Genomic DNA, 24,744 nt, shown 5'->3' with positions numbered 1-24,744 from the left:
GGGAAGGTGACCCTTCTTCTTTATTCAGCACTGGTGAGGCCACTTTTGGAATTCCAGGATTTCTACTAGAAGAGAGACATGGATATAGTGGAGAGAGTCAAATGAAGGGCCGCTAAGATGCTGAAGCATCTCCTATATGAGAAAAGGCTGAGACCAATATCTGTTTAGCTTGGAGAAGGGAAGGTTCAAGGATATAATAAACCCTGAAGGGATGGTGCAAAGAAAACTGAGCCAAGCTCTTTTTGGTGGTCCCCTGTGAAGTATAAGAGACAATACAATGGGCAAAAACCCAAATGTCAGGAAACACTTTTTTTTTTTACTGTGAAGATATTCAAAAGGATATTCAAAAGCTGCCTGGGCAACTGACTGTAGATGGTCCTGCTTAAGCAGTGGTGTTGGACCACCTCCAGAGGTCCCTTCCATCCTCAAATAGTCTGTGATTCTTGATTCATCTTTGTGCCTTGTTGAGTATGTGATCTGTGCATAATTATAGACAATTATCAGCTCTGTATATAGTGAATGAGCAGTCTCAGCACAAGCCAAGATTCCTGCGGATTGGCTCTAATGTATACAGGCTGATGACTCAGCAAACCAATGTGGGAAAGGACATTTCAGGTATACCAGGCTTGGAAGGAAGACTAGAAAGGAAACCCAGAGACTAAATTGTGAGAAGTTCAAGATCAGAATACCTCTGACTCTGGCAATTGCCATTTCCGGACAGCTGAGTTTGTTCTGTGCAAGTCAATCACCAAAAACATAGAAGGATATATACCTTAAGACATTGAGTGTTCAGATGTTGTCACCTCCATCACCTGTTGTCATGTAGAGCTGTATAAACAAATACATTTCCACATAGTAGGTGTTATGAGTTGTCACCTTCCAGAGAATCCACTAGCCCTGCTACATGTTCACTGAGGTATCCTCTGGCAGCCAATAAAGACAAGTAAGCATAATTTCTTCACAGCAGTAAACTTTGCAATTTTTTTGTAAAAGGTTAGCTAATTTTGGAGACTGTGTACAACTGTGCATTCTCACTGACTTCATAAGGGAGAAGCATCGTTCTGGGCATCAGATGAAAAATGTTGTTGGTGGGTCCAGGCTTAGAATTTTAGCCTGAAGTGGTTTGGAGTTTTCTCAAGAAAAATGAAAAACTTCATACTGATGAAGTGTTCTTTCCTTTGTGTTTTAAACTTGTGACTCCCTGAAGTTACAGTACTTAAGTACAACAATGACTTTGCTCCCATTAATGGCTAATCTGTATATAGAATCCCAATTGATGAGAAAAATTAAAAGATGGGAGAGTCCAAATGCAATTCATACCAGTTTTCCAGAGAGTCTGATCCCATTAGAACTTTATGATACTGTTTTATAGCTGTCTATCTATGTGATTGATGTTACTTACAGAAGTGGAATACAGATTACCGTCAGCATTACTAAATCATGCTGAAGTGGAGTGTGTTCCACATGTTTTGCAATATAGCTTTCCAGTTTTATACCACAACTCTAGAATCATAGACTCACAGAATGCTTTGGGTTGGAAGGCACCTCAAAGACCATTTCCAACCCCCCCTGCCATGGGTAGAGACACCTTCACTAGATCAGGTTGCCCAAAGAAAGCCCCATCTAACCTGGCCTTAAACGCCTCCAGAGAGGGGGCTTCCACAACCTCTCTGGGCAACCTGTTCCAGTGCTTCACCACCCTCATAGTTCTTCTCAAAGTCTAATCTAAACCTGCCCTCTTTCAGCTTGCAGCCATTGCCTCTTGTCCTGTCACTACGCTCCCTGGTGAACAGTCCCTCTCCTACTTCCCTGTAGGACTCCTTTAAGTGTTGGTATGCTGTAATTTGGTCTCCTTGGAGCCTTCTCTAGGCTGAACAAGCACAACTGCCTCAGCCTGTCTTTACAGGAAAGGTGCTCCAGCCCCCTGACCACCTTCGTGGCCCTCCTCTGGACTCTGTCCAACAGCTCTATGTCTTTCCTGTACGAGGGACCCCAGAGCTGGACACAGTACTCCAGGTGGGGGTCTCACGAGAGCAGAGTAGAGAAGCAGAATCACCTCCCTCCACCTGCTGGCCAAATTTGAAGATAATAAAACTTGTATATGTGAATCATCTGTCTCTGCTTGTGGACTGTTATCCATTTTCTGTATATCCACAATGAACACTACTAGGTAGCCTAAGTTATCTTCTTAAGGTGCATATATTTTTCTATACAGACAGCCCATTTCCCTATACAGACAGCTCAGAATCATGAGACTTTTATATAGAGTGCCTTAGGAAATATTATAAGACAGAGAAATTCTGTTTTGCCAACAGTAGGGATTTGAATATAGGTCTCCTGTGGAAGTTCTTAAAGCTTTCCATGCAGTGGAATGTGTATTCTGTAAGAAGTTTGTTTCTTTGGTTTTGATTTTTGAGTCAGGTCCCTCTTGAAGGTAATACTGCCCTAAATTTAGAAGTTTAGCTTCAGGATACTAAGGCTTTTTTGCTGAGGAATAACTTGAAAATATATGTATTTCATCCTGGATATATTTTGTGTAACCAGGTAGTTCCATTTGAATATGAAAATATGAAGTCGTGTTTGCCATTGGCAGGTGTGAGTAGTGAATTTCATAGCTACAGAATATATTCTTAGCTTGACAACTAAGGCTGTTGACTTTGCTAAAAACTGAGGTAATGCAGCATTACAATTGTGCTTATAGATGTAAAGAGTGGGTATTAGGTAGTCTCATGTTAGGTTCTTATCAGTATTTTCTTTTATAACGAAGTTGGATGTGATACCAAGAAGGGAGATGAATCCTTTGTCTGGAGTAAATATATTTAAAATAGGAGTTATAAGTCACTGTCCATGACCATAACTTCTTGGTTTTCTTCTCAGTGGTTAGCCATTAACTAGTTCTGACACCAGAATAAAAGCATCAGTTAGCTTGTTCTTCATAACAGTCAAGCCAAGGAGATTTCTGTAGGGTACGGTCTGGACTTACTAAAAAACCAGCCTATTCTGTACCCGAGATGTTTACTTCCTTGATAAATTGCTTACAGGTGACCTGCAGAAATAGGAAGAAAAAAAATGCTCAAGGGGCAGTTAACTTGTGAGTAAATAATTAGAGGTATGGAAATGGAAGGTATTTTTAGGCCACACTTGAAGGATTTAATTCCCCCCATCTGTTAAGTTTTTGAGTCAAGCACGTGTGTGTAAAGCAAAACATACCACCTGGGATAAGAAAAAAATCAGACTTCTTGTGTTTGCTTTTTGAGATGACCTTTGAGACTAACTTTTACTGTGTATGGTGGGTAGCTCAAAGTGGTTGTCTAATTTGGATATCTGTGTAGTGCACTTGATAAGATTCCATTAACAGTCCTCTGCTTCTTCAGTGGAACGTGACTGATATTTTGATGAATGCGGCAGGGGCAGAAGTAAAACTGAAGATGTGACTGGGTAGTGGTCACAGACCTTGCTTCCCTTAGAGTAAACCTTTGGAATGAGCTCCAACTTATTAGGTGCCAGAGAATCCACACATGAGCAAGTTGTTCTAAGTGCCCTCTAGGAGGGCAAGTGTTAACAGACGTTAACACTGCACAATGGATCAGAAAGCCCAGAATCCGATCACTGAATCATAAATCTGTAGGCATCCAGTTTCCATTTTGTCTTCCATGGCAGAGTGATTGGCTTTTTTCAGCAGGTCAAGTGAGTAGAAGTTGTTGAGGCTATATTTTCCTTCTGTAGGCTAAAATAAACAAATCAATCTGAAGAACTGCTGGGCTTTTTGGTTTCGCACGTGGAAAGAATCACAGAGAGGAAATACTGTGTTTACTCAGTGTTGGCATGGAACACTTGAGCCCTTTAGAACAGTTTCACTGCATCAGATGGGATCAGATGAATCCCATGGGCATGGATTTTTGTTCCTTACAGGATTTGAATACTGCTGCTTTTTGCTCTGTGCATATGATGTAGGTAGGCAGTGATTTTGTCAGGTAGTGATGCTGCTGCAAGTGTAGCGTATCACTACTAGTAGTTGTGCCTTTTAAACAACAATATATGCCCATGAGACAGAGCCTTGCATTTTACTTCTGGTATTTTGTACATTTTGACTTTCACATGTGTGAAAGTGGCAGAGCAGAAATAAGAGATTGGGAGATATCCTACATGATGTGGCCTAAGGCTTTTTTGTCTTATTCTGGAACATTTTAGAATTAAGTGTGTTTTTTGTTATCTTCATTAATTGCTAAAAGGGCATTTTGAACTGCAGTTCCATTATGCAGTGGTTTTAGGTAAAAACACAAAGTCAAACCCCTCTATTCTGGTGAGACCCCACTTGGAGTACTGTGTCCAACTCTGGAGCCCTGAGCACAAGAAGGACATGGACCTCTTGGAGTGGGTCCGGAGGAGGACCATGAAGGTGATCAGAGAGCTGGAGAAGCTCTCCTACAAAGACAGTCTAGAGAGAGTTGGGCTTGTTCAGCCTGGTCAAGAGAAGGCTCAGGGGAGAGAGGAGACCTTATAGCGGTCTTCCAGTACCTGAAGGGGACCTACAGGAAAGCTGGGGAAGGACTGCTTGTAGGGGCACGTAGCAATAGGACAAGGGGCAATGGTGTGAAAATAGTGCGTGGTAGGTTTACATTAGACATTAGGAAGATGTTCTTCACTGTGAAGACGTACAGGAACAGGTTGCTCAGAGAGGTGATGGAGGCCCCATCCCTGGAGGCATTCAGGATCAGGCTTGATGAAGCTCTGAGCAGCCTGATCTAGTCAAAGGTGCCCCTGCTTACTGCAGGGGGGTTGGACTAGAATGACCTTTAAAGGCTCCTTCCAACCTAACACATTCTATGATTCTATGAAATCAAAATCATTTTAAGAGCAAAGCCATAGTCAAGTGAATATAAATTGTTGAGAATACATTTCCCTCAACATAGTGGCAACTGGTTAATTTATTGGCCATATGGGACTGTTGAAGGGTGAGCGGGTTCTGCCAATCACTCCCTGATGAATCATTTTTGGAATGGGAATCATGGAGTCTCTGTTGGTGTGCTATTGTCATCTGTGCACCGTTGCAATAGCAATTGGCACCTGTTCTTCAACCTTCAGCAACCCCACAACAGAAGAAAGAGTTCAGGCTCTTCTAATCTTGCTGATCATATTTGCTGCTCTTGTCCTGCAAAAAAGACTCAGAGTTTCCTTCCAGAGGATGAGACATATAGGGAGGCCTTCCACTCGGTCTAGGGAACTGCCTGGTGGAAACTGGAGCAACATTTTGCCTGGAAGAACCTCTTTGTGTGATTGCTTTACCTTGCAACTCGTACTCATGCCTGCAGGGTTAAGGTAGGCTGCCCATCCCATTTCCTCACAGAATTATAGAATATAGAATCATAGAATATCCTGAGTTGGAAGGAACCTATAAAGATCATCAACTCCAACTCCTGGCTCCACACAGGACCAGCCAAGTCAGAGCATGGGACTGAGCGCGTCATCCAAGCGCTTCTTGAACTCAGCCAAGTTCATGATCAGTCCTCCCCCCTGCCCTGGTGGGATGGGGAGGACAATCAGAAGGAAAAGATAAAACTTATGGTGTGGGGTAAGGACATACTTTCCCTTTTTACTTACCTGGCCCCTTTTAATGTCAGTCCTTGTTAGCAGGCTCTCCAAAGAGAATCAGGTTCAGTCTTACAGTATTTTCAGCAAGCTGCAGGTGGAAGTTTTATCTTGCTTCAGCTTTTTTACATTTTTGAAAGTAACAAGATACAGTTGATCCAGGCAATAGATGGATAATACATAATATCTTTTAATTGAAGACCTTGTGCCAGAGTATTTAAGAATATGTAGGAGGTGTTTCCAGTCTCCTGAGAGATGTTATTTGCCAGGTAGTAGCTTCAAATAGAACACACTAACAGAAAGAGATAGGACAGCTTTGTATTTTACCAATGAAAAATTAAAGCTAGACAGTTGTAATATATATTTTTTTTTCCCTTGGTAGAAGTAATATAGTTACTGAATTGGTTTTTTCCCAAATGAATGCTGAGGAAAACCATTCATCCTTTTATTATTGTTGCTATTTTTTATCACAAAAATTGTACTGCAATACCAAGAAGAGCAGATAGTGATAAGGGCAAACAACTTGTTTTCCTGCATTCATTCCTGTTGCCTTATTTTAGTATCTCTATTAAGAGCTTAAACAATACAAGGTCATTGGGTCCTGGAAGCCATGCTACTGTCTGACATAAAATAAGTAAAACTTATAAAGTCAGCTTTATTCCTTAGTCAGTTATCAGGTGTGCCAGAAGAAGTCATGAATTAGAGAGGAGAGTGAATCCTCTAGAGTTTTGTGCTGTTTTAATGTACAGTTGACCAAGAGAAAAATGCTCATGATGGTCCAATTTAGCACAAGACTTACTTCACACCTATACAGTGATTGTTCTACACATAACTCCTGTAGGTAGTTTCTTTGTATGGATTCCTTGCATCTGTTCTGAGAAGTGCCTCCAGTAGTTGAAAGAGAAGGCTACAAGTGGATTTGCAGAATGTCATTTAAGTCCATTAGCATCTTTTGGGCTGATGGGGAACACTAAGTGTTTGATGTGCTGTGTTCTTGGTTCTGCCCTGTAGCACATCTTTAAGAGAGTATCATAAGTCAGAGCTGGAAAGGTCCTCAATCTTTTTAGACAAATTTGGATGAGGGTTGTTAACTGTTGCCCCCTGCTGTGTCCTTGAAATATCTGATTTTTCTTCTTTTGTTACTACTGCTTTTGTTTGGCATTAAGAGATAAAGCAGAATTAAGCAGCTGTGATTAAAATAAACAAAGAGGATAAAGAGGTTTCAGGAGAATTGGCCCAGGAAAAAAACGATAGAAATTAGTAACATGTGACCAACAAAGGTGCCTAGATTTCATGAAGCTATGCCAGTGAATACTAAATGCTGTAAATGTATGTTTGATGGTAGAGGGACCACAATCTGACTGCTACTTGTGCAGCTGACAACGTCCACCAATAAATGGGTGGACACCTACATCTCAGAACGAAGCACTGCAGATGCATGCCCCTGCATTTGCACAAAAACCCATCGAAATTTAGCTTGTAGTTTTGAACAGCCATAGGGTTCTGTTTTCAAAAGGCATCAGTGCAGCTGCTCTGAAGTTAGAGAACTGGTAGAACTCAACAGACCATGACTCCTATTGTGTTTTACCCTATCATCAATGGAATAAAATATGATTTGCTGTCTTGTCTGATACATTTCTTTTGGGGCTTTTGGACTGTGATTTAGATGTACTATTTCTTCTTGCAGATATATTGTTACTCTGAAAACTGTCTTGGTAAAATTGTCTCTTTCTGCTGAAATCTACATAAGTAGTCCAGAAGTCTCCTTCAAGCTTCCAGAGCCTTGAATGTGGGAATCAAATGTGAGACAAATAAAAATGTGTTTGTTAGCCAAGCCATAGTTGCTAACATGTACAAATCTTGTACTTTCTTATGTTTGCACAGGAATTAGGGATTGCAGTAAAATATTATTCAAATTATTCCAAGACGTGGTACAACAAAATTAAGTTCTCCTTCTGTTCTGCAGGTTCTAATGGGATTAAGCAGAATAATGCATTTACTTTTGCTATCAAACTCAGTTCTAAATGTTTCTGTGGAGCAGGTGAATTCAGGAGATCTTTCTGTCCAGCTGGTTTTTAGATTAGATTCTCATTTCAAGTGAAATTAACTTTATGGAAATAATTAGGAAAATAAAAGCATTTTAAAATCATGGCAGCTTTGAATTAATGATATTACATAGTGAAAAGCCTGAAACTTCCATCTTCTGACAAGCAGCTTCAAAGAGCTGTGTATTAAAAGACAACATTGCAATTTGCTGCCTGCTTTCAGTATGGTTGTGTAGATAGGCTCATTTGCAAGAATTAAAGAGAGACTGAATTTAATCCCCAAAGTTTGCATTTTAGAAAGATATCTTTACAGCTATGTGTGTTTAGGAGCTAGGACTTAATGCTCTAGAACGGCTTTGTTAGGCTAATGGATTTTCATTCATTATGATGAATTGGGTAGAGAATTCTTTTGCTACTATCCCCTTGCTTATTAATGAGAAAATGGTTTAATATGAAGATTATGTATGCACACTCATTGTGTTTTAGATGAACTATTGCTGTCGAGTTTGCTTGACAAGGACAGCACAACTGCACATTCTAATATATGCATAAGGTTGGGGTTTTTTGTAGGAGCTACAAGTCCTTTATGGGCCTTGTGAACTGTATAGCCTTTAGGAATTGTATGCTAAATACGCATCCGATCGGTTCTCTTCTGAGGCATGACTGCATCATTTGTCCTTCTGTATTAGCTATTGTCTGGTTTTAAAATATGTTATATGTGGTATTTTGAACTCTACGTGGTCTTTGTGTGGTTTTCCATCCAGCAGGTGAATGACTAGGGTCCTGGAAGTCCTTCTCATTTCTGGAGTTTTTGTAGTTGATATATAATTTTTTACCTGTTTGTCTTGGTTTTTTCCTTAGAGATCTAATACTGTTTCCAAGTTTTGCTTCTGTTATCCTCCCTGCCCTCTGAGTTTAACTGGCACTTAACTATGTACATCATCTCTGAATCCCCTTCTTTCTTACCTACTGCACTGTGGCATTGTGTGTTATATAGACAAAGATGGTAATGCTGACACTGGCACAACTAGATCTGACCTTTCACAGCTGAATACAGGGATGGGGTTTTTGTGTCTCCCTTTGCTACCTCTGTGCATACCACTCAAAGTAACCGTGACCTTTTGAGGGAAGAATTACTGCAGCCTGAAGTAAAATAAATAAATACATTAACATGTATAGAAAAAGAAATATATAAAAATAGGTTTTCTTGCATAAAATTTTGTGGTTTACTTTATATCCATTGCCTCTTGTCCTGTCACTGGACACTCCTGAGAAGAGTCTGGCTCCCTCTTCCTCATTGCCTTTTGTCAGGTATTTATGTAGATCAGTAAAATCCCCTTGAGCCTTCTCTTCTTGAGGATAAACAGTCCTGTCTCTCTCAGCCTCTTCTTATATAGAAAGATGTTCCAAAAGCCTTACTGAAGTTCAGTTAAACATCAGTAGCAGCTGTTCCCTCACCCACCAGGCTGGTCACCTCATTGTAGGCTATTCGGTTCCTTAGGCATGATTTCTCCTATGTAAATCCATGGAAACTACTTCATCTTCCTGTCCTTCATGTATTTGGAAATGGGTTTCCAGATTAGGTTGCCTCATGACTTTCTCAGGAATTAATTTCCTTGAATTAAGCCCAAGGTTGTGTCTCTAGCCAAGCAGATGAATCTTGGCAAGTCTCGTTTTCTTTAGTTGAGAGATGTTTAAAGATGCTACAAGGACACACATAGGTACCATATGGATTTCTGGTTGTTGATTTAAATGGTTCTATTAAAGAGGTTTTTAGGCTACCCACTGGTCTTTTCCCGTCAGAGCAGCCTACCATTTACATATTGGGAGTGGAGGGAGAAAGACCAGTGTTTGACAATAAATAGAGAAGAGTCAGACTGACACCATGTGTTGCTATTGGTGCAGGCGTGGGAACGTGATGTTCCAGTGTCTGAAGAGTAATCTGTTCCTCCTGGAATGCTTGATCCATCTCCCTCAGCAGAGAAAAGCAATATTCTGTGCAGCTTCTGATAGTTCTGAAGCTGCCTGGAATACCTTGAAGGGTATAAACACCTATAAACACCCCACCAAATACTTGTGATGAAAAAGGTTCCTAAATTCATTAAAAGCATGAGCAATAAAATTTGTCCTTCAAAAGAAAGAAGCTACTGGCAAACCAAACCATTGTTTCTACCAGTCCTCTTCCAAGTTTCATTCCTCTGCTCATATGGGGCTTTTGGTAAAGCACTGATGGAATATATGGGAAAACTATATCTGGTGCCTGCAAAACAACTGGAGCAGCCAAGGGTGCTACCATTGCCCCAGAAGAACGTAACACCTGGTCAAGTCCATTTTTTTGGATGATGAAATGAGGGACATTTTCCAGAAACAAGGCTAGGCTGCCTACAAGGAAGCTGAAGTGTGTACAGCGGCTCTCCACAAGTACCTGGCACATGTGAAGCAGAGTGATCAGAAGAAGAGGTTCTTAGTTTTATGGGAGAAAACAAGACAGAAATAGAGAAACCCCTGGAGACTCTTGAGTACCCCAGCCCTGTTGTTCAGGAAATGTTTAGATAATGTACGTCCACTGTATCAGAAGAATGTATATGTCCTCTCAGGTAAACTAGGTCAACACAAGCATATTTATTCTTGGAACAACTTAGGGAAGTTTTCTATACAAAGGAGATTCCATCAAGGGGGTTGAGCTTGCTTGAATCGGCTTGATGTGATCCTCAGAACGGTGCATCTACAAGCCTGGAAACACCAAAATGTTTTTATGAACCCGTGGTTGTGGTGAAATGGCCCATCTGCTGAAATGGGTAACACAGTCAACCGTGATCTTTTGGAAGAATTAAAAGTAGCCAGTGAGGTCCAAGAAGCAAGATGTATACCACCTGGAAACAGAAAGACACATAAAGTCCAGTGATTTACCCTGTTCAGTTTAGTGTTGAAAATAAAATGGTCATAGAAATCTCTAACCTTTGTTATCTATAGTATCCATTAAAAAAATGTGTTGGGATGGGTTTCAAGAACACAGACAGCCTTGAGGTTGTAAGTTTTATCTACAGGATATATTTATGAAAATCATTACAAGATATTTGTATCTTCTGAAGAATATTCAGAGTAGTTCTGGTCATGGGGAAAGCTTCATACTCATATTTTATGAAGCACATGGCCATGAGGTCATTTGGTACTAGATTGTTAGAATACAGTTTTAAAAGCTGTTCAAAGGATAATCCCTTGTTATGGCGATGCAGGAAAACAAAGCAGTGGTATCCACAGGCCACAGAGAGGGAATGCTGCAGTTGCTTTCTCAGGAAAGTAGTATTGTGTTTTAAAAAGGACATGATGATTTCAGGATACTGAGCACTCTTTAGAGGATAACCATACGAGTCAAAAAACTCTCGGCATTCTATGCTACTCATCAAAAGTTTATCTTGCAGCAATGCTGGAGGGATCCCAGTAGTTCATACTCCGGACTATCAGAGATAGACATTGCCTGAACCACTGATTCTAGCAGGGGAAAGTGAGGCTCAGCCCTCTGACTGGTCCCTGAAGTCAGCAATGGTTTGTAATGGTATATTCCTGACTTGTCTGCAGTGCTATCTTCCACCCACATGCTTCTGTTCTCAAGCCTTTTTTATACTATTTTTGCCTGGCAGGAGGAGCTTGAGTGACTTGGGTCATACATACCTTTGTTATGATTGGCTTAAGTATTCCTTGCTTCATGTTTAAAGGTATAGGCTACCAGAAATTCAGACCACGTGCTCTGTGAGGGGTGGTTGCAGCTTGTAAGTGGGTAGTTTTTGGATGGAGGTGTGTTTTGGGATTACAGTGATACTATAATGAGCAAAGTTTACCCAGAAGGCATGATTTTGACAGAAAATGAGGAACTGCTGGCTCAGGCCTGGCCCAGGGTAGCAGCTATGCAGCTTATCAGTTCCACAGTACCACCAAGTTCACATATTATCACAGAGTCTGACCACAGTGCCTTCACTCCGCTCCATCCTCTGTTAAAGTTTCTTTTAGAGTAAGCACATCAAGCTCCCTTGATGTTGCTAATATCCAGGGTTCCCTAGGGAACTTCTGTGGTATGCATTCCTTGCATATCAGCCTTACTCCTTCCTGGAAGTTTCTTCAAGGCTGTACCTTTTCCTAAAGCGTGAATTTAAGTTTAATTCCTAAGTCATCTCCAGCAACTTTGCCACATCTGGTCAGTCTGCATTTGAGTGACGATTGCAGAGAGCTGTTGTTGCTTTACAGGCAGGCAGTGTGGTTTTACCATACATCATCTTTTCAGTCATCTTCTTGTTACCACCAGCTGGAACACAGTGCAGTAAAGATCTACAAGATCCATGTAGAGGTAGAATGAGGCAAACTCTCCCATGACATAGGCTGTAAGAGGAAGTTTCTTATCAGCAACACATGGAGAAGCTCCCCAAATATGTGCCCAGTTGTGGAAAAAATGCAAGGCTTTTCATCCATTTTTGCGTGTTATTTTTCTGATGGTAGGGTCAGAGGCCAGGCTCCCTGCTGCAGCTGAAGCTGTAGCGGGGTTAATGAGATGGCTCAAACACTCCATCAATGTGGAGGACAAATAATAGCCTTTCTGCAAATTATACTGCCATGCTTTACTCCGCGGTGCTATTTCACAGGTGGCGTCTTCGCTGATGTTATTCCAGCTGTCTGGTTACTGTATTTCCACCAGCCCCAGCTCCCACTTCCCAGAGAGCTCTGGAGCCCTCCCCAGCTGTACAGTAAAGTCCAGGCTGGTGTTTAGTGGGAAGATGCGGTGGCCTCTCTGGCCCACTCAAAGAATTGGGCTCTTTGCACACGCCAGGCTTTGTGCTGGGTGTCCCTTCATGGCCTCATGGGAGGGGTCTGTTACCCTTGGGTGTGTTTTAGCTTGTCTATGCCCATCATCCATGCCCTGTCCCCCCCACCTTCAGATATACCAGGGTTTGTTCTGCAGTCTGCTAAGTAGGGGACCCCACTTATTTCTATTTTGTTTCTATTTCAACTTTAATTATTCATGCCATTAGGTCTAACTAATTGTTTTCTCCATTTTATACCAGTTTTTATGGCTATATATAATTAATTTCTATAACTACTTATATTTTCATACATTAGATGTATGCATATATAGAATTATGATATATATAAAATAGTGTCATGGGGTATAAAGAAAAAACCATGTATTTATATTTATACAATCCTTTCAATATTTTTGTGTGTATATATGTTGCATATGTTGTATATATAGTATAAATATATATAAAGTTTACACATTACATGTGTATTTTTATATGTTGTATGTAAATGTATATGTTGTAGGAAAAAGTGTCTACATTTTTTGTATCTGAGCACTTCCTGGTGCAAAGGAAGAAGGCACCCAACCACAGAGCTTACCTGAGAACATGTGGGTATGATGGTATCAAGAAATGGCCATCAACCAATCATAGTGCAATGACTTTCAACAACATGGCAACTCCCAGCCATAAAACAGTAGTGCCCTGCCAAAATAGTGACCAAACCAAAATGACATTGCCTGTGTATGCATGGGGAAGGGCTGTCTTTGGATCAAACGTAGTTCTGCATGAACCTGTAGCAGTGACCAGTCCTGCCAGCAGGTCTATACAGAGCACCTCTTCCTGTTGAGTCCTCAATCGTGTCAGGAAACAGTTAATAGAATTCTGAAATGTACTGCTTTGATTGCTTGTACCCTGCTGTGTTGTCCTTTCTGGTTGAAATCCTTCATGAGAACCAGGGCCTGTGAATGTGAGGCTTCTTCCAGTTGTATGAAGAAGGCCTCATCTACTTCTTTTTCCTCATCTGGATGTCTATAGCAGATAACTACTGGGCCTTAAATGGAGCCCTGTGGAACCCCACTGGTGACTGGCTGCCAGCCAGATGTAACCCTGTATTCCAGATTCCATTCTCATTTTCTAGTCTATGGCAGATGAATTTCTCAGATTTTGGTATTTCGGATCATATTTAGAAGATGACCTTGCTTTGTAAGATACTTTCTCTGAGATTTTCAGCTGTTAAGCCCCAGTTTTGATTAATCCTGTGGATTATGAAGACAGGGTAAGAAAATTTATCTGGGATTATCTGAAAATCTCCTTTAATCACCATCCATTTCCAAAGATGAATGAACCACCGAAATCCAGAGATGGCAAGTGGTATCCAAAAACTTAATTTGCAGAAAGTGCATCTCAGTTTTGAAGTGGTAGAAACCATTTGGTTCCCATCATAGCCTTCTTCCAGAACAGTCATTATGATCTGTAACAGAGGAAAGAATACTGTAGAAGTAAATATGAGCACCCCTCTCTGATAGTAAATGAATGGAACGTCTCTACTGCTGAGCTTTGAGTCCTCTTTCCCCTTTAAGTTGCCTCCCACTTTGATTAATATTGTGCTCTCAACAGAGCAGTTAATGAATTGTGATAGTTTGAAAAATCCTGTTATTTGCTGTGATAATCCTTCTGGACCATCGAGTTGCTATCTTCCAAAACTTAAGTTAATGTGCATTGAAACAGGAACAGGGACTACTGGGTCTGCTGAGACAGGAAGACAGGGAGGGATTTTTCAATCAGTCTCTCATACTGATATCTTCATACCAGACTGAATCACCAGATCCAAAATGCCCAGTAGATGTAAACTCTTCCTGATGATCTGAAGAGTCTTTGAGGAAGGTTCTCAGCTGCTAATGAAGATGTCCATCTTTATGTCTCATAGAAGTTTTCTTTCAAAATTCCTGCCTGGTGGGAGAGAACAGCCTTTCAAACTGTTTTCCAAATGGGCTGCTGCTTGATTCTGAGGAAACCTGTGAGCTCATTAAGATATTTTAAACAAAAGAGAAGGAAAAACAAAACAAAAAAATCCCACCAAAAATCCTACAACCAAAAAACAGGAAAAACAACCCAAGGACAGTCTGAAGGCTGTGCTGCTTCATAAGGGCAATTCTCTGCACATTGACTGGTCTGAGAGTCAGTTGGAGAAATGGTGGAACATTTGTCTTAAAAACAAAGAGCTAAGATAGGTAACCTTTATCTTGTAGGACTTACCAAACAGAAGGGAAATATTACATCAGCTTTTCCAGAGTGTTGCTGACCTCAACAGAAAGGAGGGCTTTAAAACCCACCTGGTCACTGAAAACCTTTCTGTGCTAGGCTTTGGTGATGCATTCTGCTTCTCCACATGGTTTCTCTGTGCTTGCCCTTTTAGTTCAGGTCATATCCCTGTTGATTTACTGTTTAAATACAGGCCTGTTAAAGCCTAATTCAGAATATCTTTTTGTCACTGCAGTTGTCCTAAAATCAATTTCCAGCACTGACACGTATTTTCACAGTCACACTGTTAGTAAGCCCTCATAATGAACCTGTGCTTTGGTCACTGGGTGCAAGGGGCATATTTAAGCTGTTCCATACATTTTTCATTGTATCATCTTTGCTACAAGAAAGATGACCTGTTTTAACATAACTGAGAGGAAGGTGGGGAGCTTTCTGTTCTCTGGAACTGGGCCACATATGGCCCAGGGCATGGCATCCAGTGTGGAGGTACAAACTGCAACGCTTGCTTTGTCTTTTTGTCCCTTCTGATTATTTGTCAATATTTGACTTCTATATGTCTCTCTTCTATTCCAAGTCTGTTAAGAACTTTGCTGGTGTTTAACCAGCATTAGTACATCTGATGTCAAGAATAAATTGTTCTTTGACTCTCTCACACACCTAGTTGTGCAGCTTTTCCATCACACTTTGCATGTGTGGGATGGAATAATGGCAGAAGTCAACCAGAGTATGGCCTCGTCCCTTTTCTTTTGGTCATGCCTTCATCAAATTCTTGTTTCTTGATGCTGTTCAGTTACTTATTTAAAGAGTAAGTCTATCAGTATTACTCTATTAATAAGCCTTAAATAAACAGCATATCTGACCCCTTCTTCACACCAAGTTATTAGCTGCTTGGTAGTTTTACTGGATTGTGCATGCATTATCTTACTCTGAGGAGCGTGAAAGGTCATTACTTGTGTATAATGTGTAACAAGCTACAAGTGTTGCTACCAAGAAATAATATTACCTGTCCACAATACTTGATTCTTATGATCACCTATGGCATAATTTATCAATTTACTTCTCAGTTATGTGAAGCAAAATATACTATGTAATGCTTGGTGGTATTCCCCTTGCTCCTATTGGGAAAGATCAAAGAGACAAGGTGTTTGGTTTTCATGCTGACATCTAGAGTTGTATTTCATTCATATCCTGTCTAATAATTCCTTCCAGACTAAATAATCCTGTGCACAATCTCCTTCTGTACAATATGTCAGTCTTGGCGTACCTCTGCCCATCTGTGTTGTCCTTCCCCAGGTCTTGTAAACTCTTATTATACCTTCTTTAGGTCAAGGCAAGTAAATCTGGGTAAGTGGCTCTATTGTCAAAGTTTGTGTTGTTGTATTAGTTTGTGTTGTTGTATTAGTTCACACAATTCTCAGAAAGCCAGAGTGAAATAAAAGAGCCCCTTTCCTAGTCTGACGGTAACACTTCTCAGGGGAAGACTTGCTTTTGGGTTTCTCCCTCTCTGGGTTTTTCTGGAGTACTAATTTCTCTCAAAGCATTCGAGCCTCTCCTTAATGTTTCCTAGAAGGCTGCATGTCTTCTGGGTACAGTGGCTATACATGTTGAGGTACTGAAGAGAATTCAGGTTTCAATAGGAAAACAGCAAAGTGAGGGAGAACCTCTGAATAAAATTGATGTTCTTTTTGCTTGCTTTCAAGCTCAAAATACACATTCCATAGCACCATATAAGCCAGATTGTGTGTATCTGTGTATGTGACTAACTTTATGATAGTGTTCTACAGTTACCCTCATGACACAGAAACCAGGAGAAAGATTTGATAGTTGCCTGGAGGATGATAGTTTCTAATCATCAGAGGGAAACGAGCCAACATTTTTGGAGAAGAAAAAATCCAGTGAAATATATTATGCTGTTGAACAATTTCCCTGGGGAAGGAATGCCAGTGCCATCACTCTCATGCAATTAAATACCAAGCAGCATATATTATTTAATTATATGGTAGGAAAGGAATTCTCATAAAGTGATGTAATAGATTTCTGCCTCTTTCACCTTCCGGTGTTTAGTTGTACCAAACAGAAGGAGATGGACTCAGTGGGAATGAATAGCTGTGAGAGCATTTTTACAGCACTGATGTATAGAAAATGAGATTGGTGGAGAATAAAGTGTGAGGGAAAGCTGTTTTATTGCTATGAATTCGATGATGGTATGGTTGTATGCAATTAAGTCCCAAATCAGTGGAATTATTTGGGATTTTTTTTCTTTTTTTTAGGATATGTGAATGAAAAAAAGCAGTTGGCCTGGACTTAAGGTTTAAAGCATAAATTTTAGCATTAACAGTAGAATGACAGAGACAAAACCAGAGAAGAAAATACAGAGACTGAGGAGCTCTGGAGAGGAGAAAAATACAATTCGCTATAAATTTAGTGCTCTTTGGTATGGGATGCCACCGTGTGGAAGCTTTTGGGATGTCATGCAATAGGATGGCCTCTCTTGCAGGTCTTCTTGGCTATTTACTTTCTTCAGTCGCCATAGATAATCCTGCCTGCATCGGTCAGCCTTGGTCTTTAATCACTTGATTTTTTAATGTAATCTGCACTTTCAATGTAATTTGGGAATGGAGAAGTCTTAACTTTGGAAGGTAAAAAGTCTGTGAAAAGGGGAGCTTGTCCAGTGGGTCTAGAAATCAGCTGTGGTAAGCAGGTACTGTAGCAGTGCATTTCTGTGTGTTGTCAGAAAGTTTTGGAGGGATGTGTAATCACATTGTGAGCTTTGGCACGTTAACCCTATCACTTAGCAGTTGGAATGGTTGTCTTCACCAGGACATTGAAATTGCAGGAAGAGCTAATGTGAGCATGTCTGCTGCCTCACCTGACATATCACTTAATTTTGCACTGTAAAGGACTCTTCTCCCAACGCTTTCAGATGCCTGGCATTCAGGCTGTATCTCCATAGTGGTCTGCCTAGGGACAGCACAGGTGTGTTGCTAATCCACAAGACCTTTGTTGCAGACGTTTCAACTCCAGTGTTGAATGCTCCTTCCTCGCTAGAGAAGAACGATGAGGATGTGGTAGGTGACCCATCTTCTGCAAAAGGAAGTTGAGTTTACCAAAATAGTAGGGTGGTCACCACAAGCAAGTGAAGAAATTAGTTCTTCTGTATTGAAGTGTATATAGAGGGTCTCCTGAGTTTAGACCCTGTCACAGAAACAGAGGCAAGCTGTTCGTTTTCCTGCTCTCCAACTTTGATTCTCCTTTTTCTCTTGGTCCTTTTGGGTCTTCATGTCCATCCCACGGAGCACCAGTGGACTTGTTAGTTTCTTACTTACTGCTTAGCAATTAACTGCTTCTGTCTTTGTCTAAATAAACATGAGCCTTCTGGAGTCACTTCCTTGCCACCTTTCTCTTCTAAATCCAATGTCTGTCAAGGATTGTGTTGTTTTTTTGGAAATGGTCAAGAGAGTCTGGTAAGTGCTTCTTTTTTCTGTCTCTTTTGCTACTACACTTATATTTGGAGTTGGATACTGTGGTGCAAATATTCATAGAATCATAGAATCACAGAATGTATTGGATTGGAAAGGGACCTTTAAAGGCTATCATCTAGTCCAACCCCCCTGCAGTAAGCAGGGACATCTTTAACTAAATCAAGTTGCTCAGAACTTAATCAAGCCTGACCCTGAATATCTCCAAGGATGAGGCCTCCACTACCTCTCTGGGCAACTTGTTCCAGTGATCTACCATCCTCATATTGAAGAATTTTTTTCCTAATATCCAACCTAAATCTCTCCCTTTCCAGTTTAAAACCATTACCCCATATCCTAGTGCTACATGCCCTTGTGAACAGTTCTTCCCCAGCTTTCTTATAGGCACCTTTCAGGTACTTGGAAGGCCACTATAAGGTCCCATCAGACTCTCCTCAAGGATGAACAAGCCCAACTCTCTCACCCTGTCTTCACAGGAGAGGTGCTGCAGCCCTTTGATCATTTTTGTGGTCCTCTTCTGGAGCACTCCAACAGGTCCATGTCCTTTTTGTGTTGAGGGCTCCAAAGCTGAACACAGTACTCCAGGTGAGGTCTCACCAGAGTGAAGTAGAGGGGCAGAATCACCTCTCTCAATCTGCTGACCACACTTCTTTTGATACTGCCCAGGATGCAGTTGGCCTTCTGGGCTGCAGATGCACATTGGTGGCTCATGTCCAGCTTCTCATCCACAAGTACCCCCAAGTCCTTTTCCTCAGGGCTGCTTTCCAGCACATCATCTCCTAACCTGCATGGATAATGGGGATTGTCCCAACCCAGGTACAGAACCCTGCACTTGGCTTTGTTGAACCTCAGGAGGTTCACCTGGGCCCACTTCTCCAGCCTGTCCAGGTCCCTCTGGATGGCACCCCATTCCTCTGACACATTAACTGCACCATACAGCCACCTAGCACCACGCAGCTTGGTGTTGTCAAGGGTTGATCTTTCCATTGATTGCATGTTCTTCTTTTTGTCCTTTACTTGCCCTTCCTTTGTAAACCTTTTGTCCTAACTTTGCTCTCACCACCACCATTGTTTATCTGCAATGATCTATGGCTTTTGGCCTGGTGATTCCAGAATTCACTGGCCTCTTTCAAAACACTGGAGCTGGGGATGGGATTTCAGAGCCTAATAAGTTATGAAAGTCCAAGGAACACATTGGTGAAAAACTTTAAATTCTGAATTCAGGTTCTGAAGGACAGTAAACACCGAACAATTTGAGTATTTGGCAGGGGTACTAGAAGCGTCTTTGGAAACATTTACAGTCTCATCCATGGAGTGTCATGAAGTCATTGATTAAAGTGCCATTAGCTATTGGAAATGTACAACCCTGGCAGCTTAGAAATACCATTTAAAACCTTAAATGAATATTGTGTGGTGAGAGATGCTTCTAACCTCCTGAACCATGCAGCTTTTAGCCTGAGCAACTGTCTGCAGTTCTCATCTAATGGTTGAAGCAGCTGTTCCACAGAGTGGGTTCCAGAGAGGGCTTGAGGCACTGAAACTGCAGCAATTCAAGGGCAAAGAAGATGAATTTTAAAGCAGAAGCAATAGGGTGATTGGTTTTATGAACTGCAGACAGTTGAAACCTATGGTGATGTCCATTGAGTCCTGTAGCAGGGTGTGATCAGGAGACTTGAGTTTTGCATATCTCCCCCACCCCCTGCTCACTTCCCTACTCCTCCAACTTCACATTGGCCCTGCTGACATGCCATGAAAGGCAATGAGAAATCACTTCAAGACTTAATTGGAGAGGACACATTTGATGGAAAAGATGAAAGTCTTGTAGTCCTTTCCTGCCACGTGCATGTGTACATTTTGTAGGAGTCTTTTCATAGGGATAGTAGCTGTTCAGCTCACACTCATGCTGCAGCTGCATCCAGCCTCTGATATAGGAAACACATGTTGTGACATTTATCCACACCCAGTAAGGTGAAGTTATTGTGTGTTGAATTTTGGAAGCAGAGGTGCTTACAAGGATGCTGAAAAGTTCTTCTGAGTTACTCAGGGCATGTGCTTCTGAGCTTTAGACAGTTGTGGGTTTTTTTTTCAGATTGCTAAGCTAATGCTTAGGTGCAATGGGGCTGGAAATAGCCACCAATGCAGTATAGTTAATCTCCACCTCTCAATTCTCTTTCTTTGCCTATGTATTCCTACATTTTTATGCTTTTCATGATATTAGTACATTGGGAGTTCCCATGGGAACGCTTGTGAGCATCTTACATAAGACCTACTCCTGGTGACAACTCTTCACCAAACTGGTAAATGTCCCTAAATGCAAAGCATTAGGACAGAAGGGTCACAGGGGAAGTAAAAGAAAATAATCATGCATATGATAAACATAAGCCTGACTCATAGATGAGGTGACATGAAGTCAAGAAGATACTATTCCAGTTTTTCTGTGAAGCAGCAGAACCAAAAGAAGACAGTTGTGCCCTGAACTGTCTGCCTTGCTGGTAAAATCACCTTAGTCAGAAATGGGGATATTTGCCCCAGAAATGTAGGTCTGTAGCTCTTCATTGTGCTAGATCACAAGGCAGGATTGAACCCTATTTTAGTGGAGGCACTCTTCTCTGACCTTGTGTTTCCAATCTGAGTAAAAGTTGTAACTTTATATGGGCACAATGGGGTGGGCTGCATGTGGCAAACCTAATAAATGGCCAGAGCTCTTGTTCTTCATTGCTGACAGGTGAGGATCAGCAACTTTGGGATGCCACCAATGATTAGGTGCTGTTTTGTTTTCCCTATGCAAAATACTCTGAGTTGGAGTGTGTGTGTGTGTGTGTGTGTGTACACATGTGTGCTCTGATCCATCTCCCAGTGAAGGTGATGGGAGTTTTGCCCCTGACCTTGAAAAAGGATTGATTTGGCAGGGTAATGGTTCTGCACTGCTTCTGATTTCATTGCACGGTGATCACAGATCAGGTGGAAAGTTGTATAACAGCCAATTTGAGCAAGTACTAAAAGATGGGCAGCTTGTAGGTCCCCTGTAGTGCAGCACCTGGCCATTGTTCTGAAGACCTGCCCTGTGATTAGGTTGGGAAACCTTATTTTCTTAACCAGACATAGTGTTATTCAGAGTGAAAAGCAAGGTGAAGTTACTTTTATGTTTCATTAGCAGCTTTGCATTTCCTTCAGGTTTTCACATTGAGAATAGCAGAAGTTGAGCTTTCTCTAGATAATAAACCTAGAAATCTGATTTTTATGACACTGAGCACTAGCAAACAGCAATAAAGCTATGGGAATTCATACTAAAACCCAACCTGGCTACTGGGAATGAGCATTTTATGACAAATATTCATCGAAATGATACTATTGATTGTCATTAACTCCAGGACTTCCCTGCCTGTGCTAGGATGAGGAAATACAGGGCTGGGTACTCTGAGATGCTGTAGATGACTGCAGAACTAAGTGCAGTGGAGCATTCTTTCAAGTGATGGTTTTTGTCTTACTACAGAAAAATGGCATTGAGTTGTGCTTTTGGGAGATCACTGGGGAGCCCTGAGTTCATGAGCTGTGTCTTTCAAAAGACAATTCTACCATCCAGTGGCCTTTGAATAGGTCTGTAGGTGTAGGTGACGTGACCAGTTCTAGGTAAGAACATTTAGTTCGGCTGTGTTCCAGCACCAAGCTGGTGAGAGTGTTACCACAGAACAGTTACCTGGCAGTTTGCTTGAGATACTCTTTCCTTTCAGATTGGGGGGGGGGGTGGGATGGGGCAGGGGGGAACCAGTGCTGTTCAACATAACGGTAACATCTTCTGTTTCTCTCTTCCCAGTTATGTGGCTGTGGTCTGCTGGGTGTGGGCATCTGGCTGTCGGTGTCGCAAGGAAACTTCGCCACGTTTTCTCCCAGCTTTCCGTCGCTGTCAGCTGCCAACCTGGTCATTGCCATTGGCACAGTCATCATGGTGACCGGCTTTCTGGGCTGCCTAGGTGCTATCAAGGAAAACAAGTGCCTCCTGTTGAGCGTAAGATACCAATACTTATTTTCACTAAGACCAGTGACTGCTGTTTTGGTTTGTATTTAAATGACCAGTGCAAAATTGTCTTGTGGATGACTAACATTTCCCTCAGCTTTCAATCTTCTGTGTGCTTGTGGTATGATATCCCATAGCTTTGGTCACAGTCATGTCATTCATAGAATCACAGAATCATAGAATTGCCTTGGTTGGGAGGGAGCTCTTAGATCATTGAGTCCAACCATCACCCTAACATGCCATCCATTACTAAACCATGTCCCTCAGTACCACATCTAGCCATCTTTTAAATACCTCCAGGGGTGGAGACTCCACCACTTCCCTGGGCAGCCCGTTCCAATTGGTGTATTAGAACATTTATCCTTGTTACTGTGTGCTCTAATGTATTAGTTATCAAAGCAAATTACTGTCAGTTACTTCCGAATTGTTAAACATGAACTGTAGAGCCAACTTGGGTAGCCCTTCTGGAAATGTCTATTAGAAGTATTGACTGAAAAATCTTAAGCACAGCTGCTTTTGGATGCCACTCAAAGCTTCTCATGGCTATTTTCTACTTTGCCCTTATCCAAGGCCTTCATCAGAGGTTGGTGGAAACCATTTGACTGAAATTTAAGAAGTTGGGGTCTCTGCCAGGTCTTACCAGTAAAAAAAATAAATTGGGAGCCCTTCTCAGAAAACACAGTGTGGGTCACTTCTCTTGGATAAATCCAGGAGGCTTCATCATGCTTCTCCCCACCCCAAGGAGAGAAGTATTCTGGCAGAAGGTGAGAGGAGGGCTTTCAAAGCAGCCAGCTACCAATTCAGTCACAGCTTATGAATCACAAGTGCTATGACATTGAGGACCATGTGGGTTTCCTTGTGTGAAAGTCTCCCTTACATGGTGTTGGGAAAGAGCTGGGCAGCATTCCTTAGACCACCTCAGAGAATTAAGCTGGAGGACAAATGTGCACCTATTTTTTGCTCTTTGCTTCATGGTTTTGCATGTTCCTTGCTAGGAAAGGAAACAGAAAGCGTTAATGAGGTCTATGTCATTCTTCCACACAAACCACAACACCAGCTGAATTTTGGGGAGGGCGTTTAAGAGTGTTTATATCCTTACAAGGTTCTGCAAATGTCATGTTATACAATCAGGACTACCATGAGTTTCTGGTTGGAGAGCTTGCTGCACTGCACGCTAGATCTCCCCTTGTCTGTATGGGGGATGCCATGCCTTAGTAGCAGCCCACTAAATACATAAAGACAAGTAGTGGGCATGAAATGTAGTGAAAAAACACTGGAGCTCACATTTGGGATCCCCCTGTAAAAAGAGGTTTCAGCTACAGAGAGTTGGGAAGAGAACTGCTGGGTAATATAATGACTATGCCAACAGGCGGGTCAGATGTGGGTAAAGCCCACCTGTGAGGGAGACACTCCTGAGGCAATCTTTGTGGTAATGGATTTAACATCTGTTCTGTAGACTGTATGAAGGAAAGAGGCTCCCAGGGATGTGTGCTGTGACAGTAGTCAAAGCAGCAAGAGGAAAGCATTGCTGAAACCTGCAAACTGGGCAAAACCTAAACTAGACAGTGAGCTTCCTCATTGATGGTGAGGCCTTCAGGAGCTTTAGTGGCAAGGTAGTATCAAGGTTCCTGAGTAGTTTGAAATAAAACTTGCATGGTTTTGGCAGTAGAGGAAAGGTTTAGAGGACAAAGTCTATAGTTTTAAGAGTTTCTAGCAGCCCCAGGCTTGATCTCTAGTTGCCAAGTTCATATACACTGTCTGTTTTTCCTTTGTTCTAGTTTTTCATCGTTTTGCTGATAATTCTCCTGACACTGCTGATATTAACCATTTTGTTCTTTGTTTATATGGACAAGGTAAGCAAATAAGCCTTATAGATTAATTACTGGCATGTAAACCATGTATAGATTAATTACTAGCATGTAAACCAGGTTCAGGTTGCTATTGTTTGATGGACATATGTGGGTTCTCCTTGTTCTTCACTTGCTCTTGGGATCTTGGCTGTTTTCTGTAAACTGCTTCTGCAGGGGGAGCGAGAAGCTGTCTGATGTCTTTGAAGGAAGCTGATTGTCTTGTGGACCTGGGTTTTGGAAGGTCCTACTTGGGTCCTGGATAGCTTTTCAGGGCCAGCCTTTGAGCAGGGCTGGAGTTGAGAGGCCTGGGATGTCACAGATTATTCCAGATGCCACTACCTGGCTCACTTGACTGGGCAGTGCCAGAGAGTTTGACAAGGGTGCAAAGTGAGGCAGCTTCTCATGAAGCCTATTTGTAGGAATCTGCTACCTAGTAGAGCCTAAGTGAAGTAGGCACAACTGGCTGGCTTGTCAGATAGGTAAGACTGGAAAAATCCTTGGTGAAACAGTGAACCCTGCTAAACACAGGACAGAGCCTTACGGTATGAGTATGACCAGCCTGACTTTCATACTGAACTCCTACCAGGTTGTGATTACAATGCCTACCACTTTCAGGGAGCTGGGGTAAACTTCTGATTTTGAATGTGATGTCAAAGAGGGATGAAACTTCTTCTAATATAGTTGACCTTTATGCCAGGACCCATAGGTTAATCC

General features: G+C 41.7%; 1 protein-coding gene across 1 annotated transcript in view; it reads left to right on the top strand.

Annotated features, from left to right (window-relative positions):
• TSPAN9 (tetraspanin 9) overlaps positions 1 to 24,744 on the top strand; it is a gene marked incomplete at its 5' end in the record, with an annotated part of 94,322 nt that overhangs the window by 67,289 nt on the left and 2,289 nt on the right. Inside the window, 2 exons of the mRNA XM_084279176.1 lie at positions 21,980 to 22,171; positions 23,959 to 24,033. Coding sequence (XP_084135302.1) covers positions 21,980 to 22,171; positions 23,959 to 24,033 — 267 coding nt within the window. The remainder of the gene's footprint in view (positions 1 to 21,979; positions 22,172 to 23,958; positions 24,034 to 24,744) is intronic.

The sequence above is a fragment of the Gallinula chloropus genome (assembly GCF_964237585.1).
Source record: "Gallinula chloropus genome assembly, chromosome: 1".
Lineage (NCBI taxonomy): Eukaryota > Metazoa > Chordata > Aves > Gruiformes > Rallidae > Gallinula > Gallinula chloropus.
Note: the sequence above shows the minus strand (reverse complement) of the source record. Positions and strands in the feature narration are given on the sequence as shown.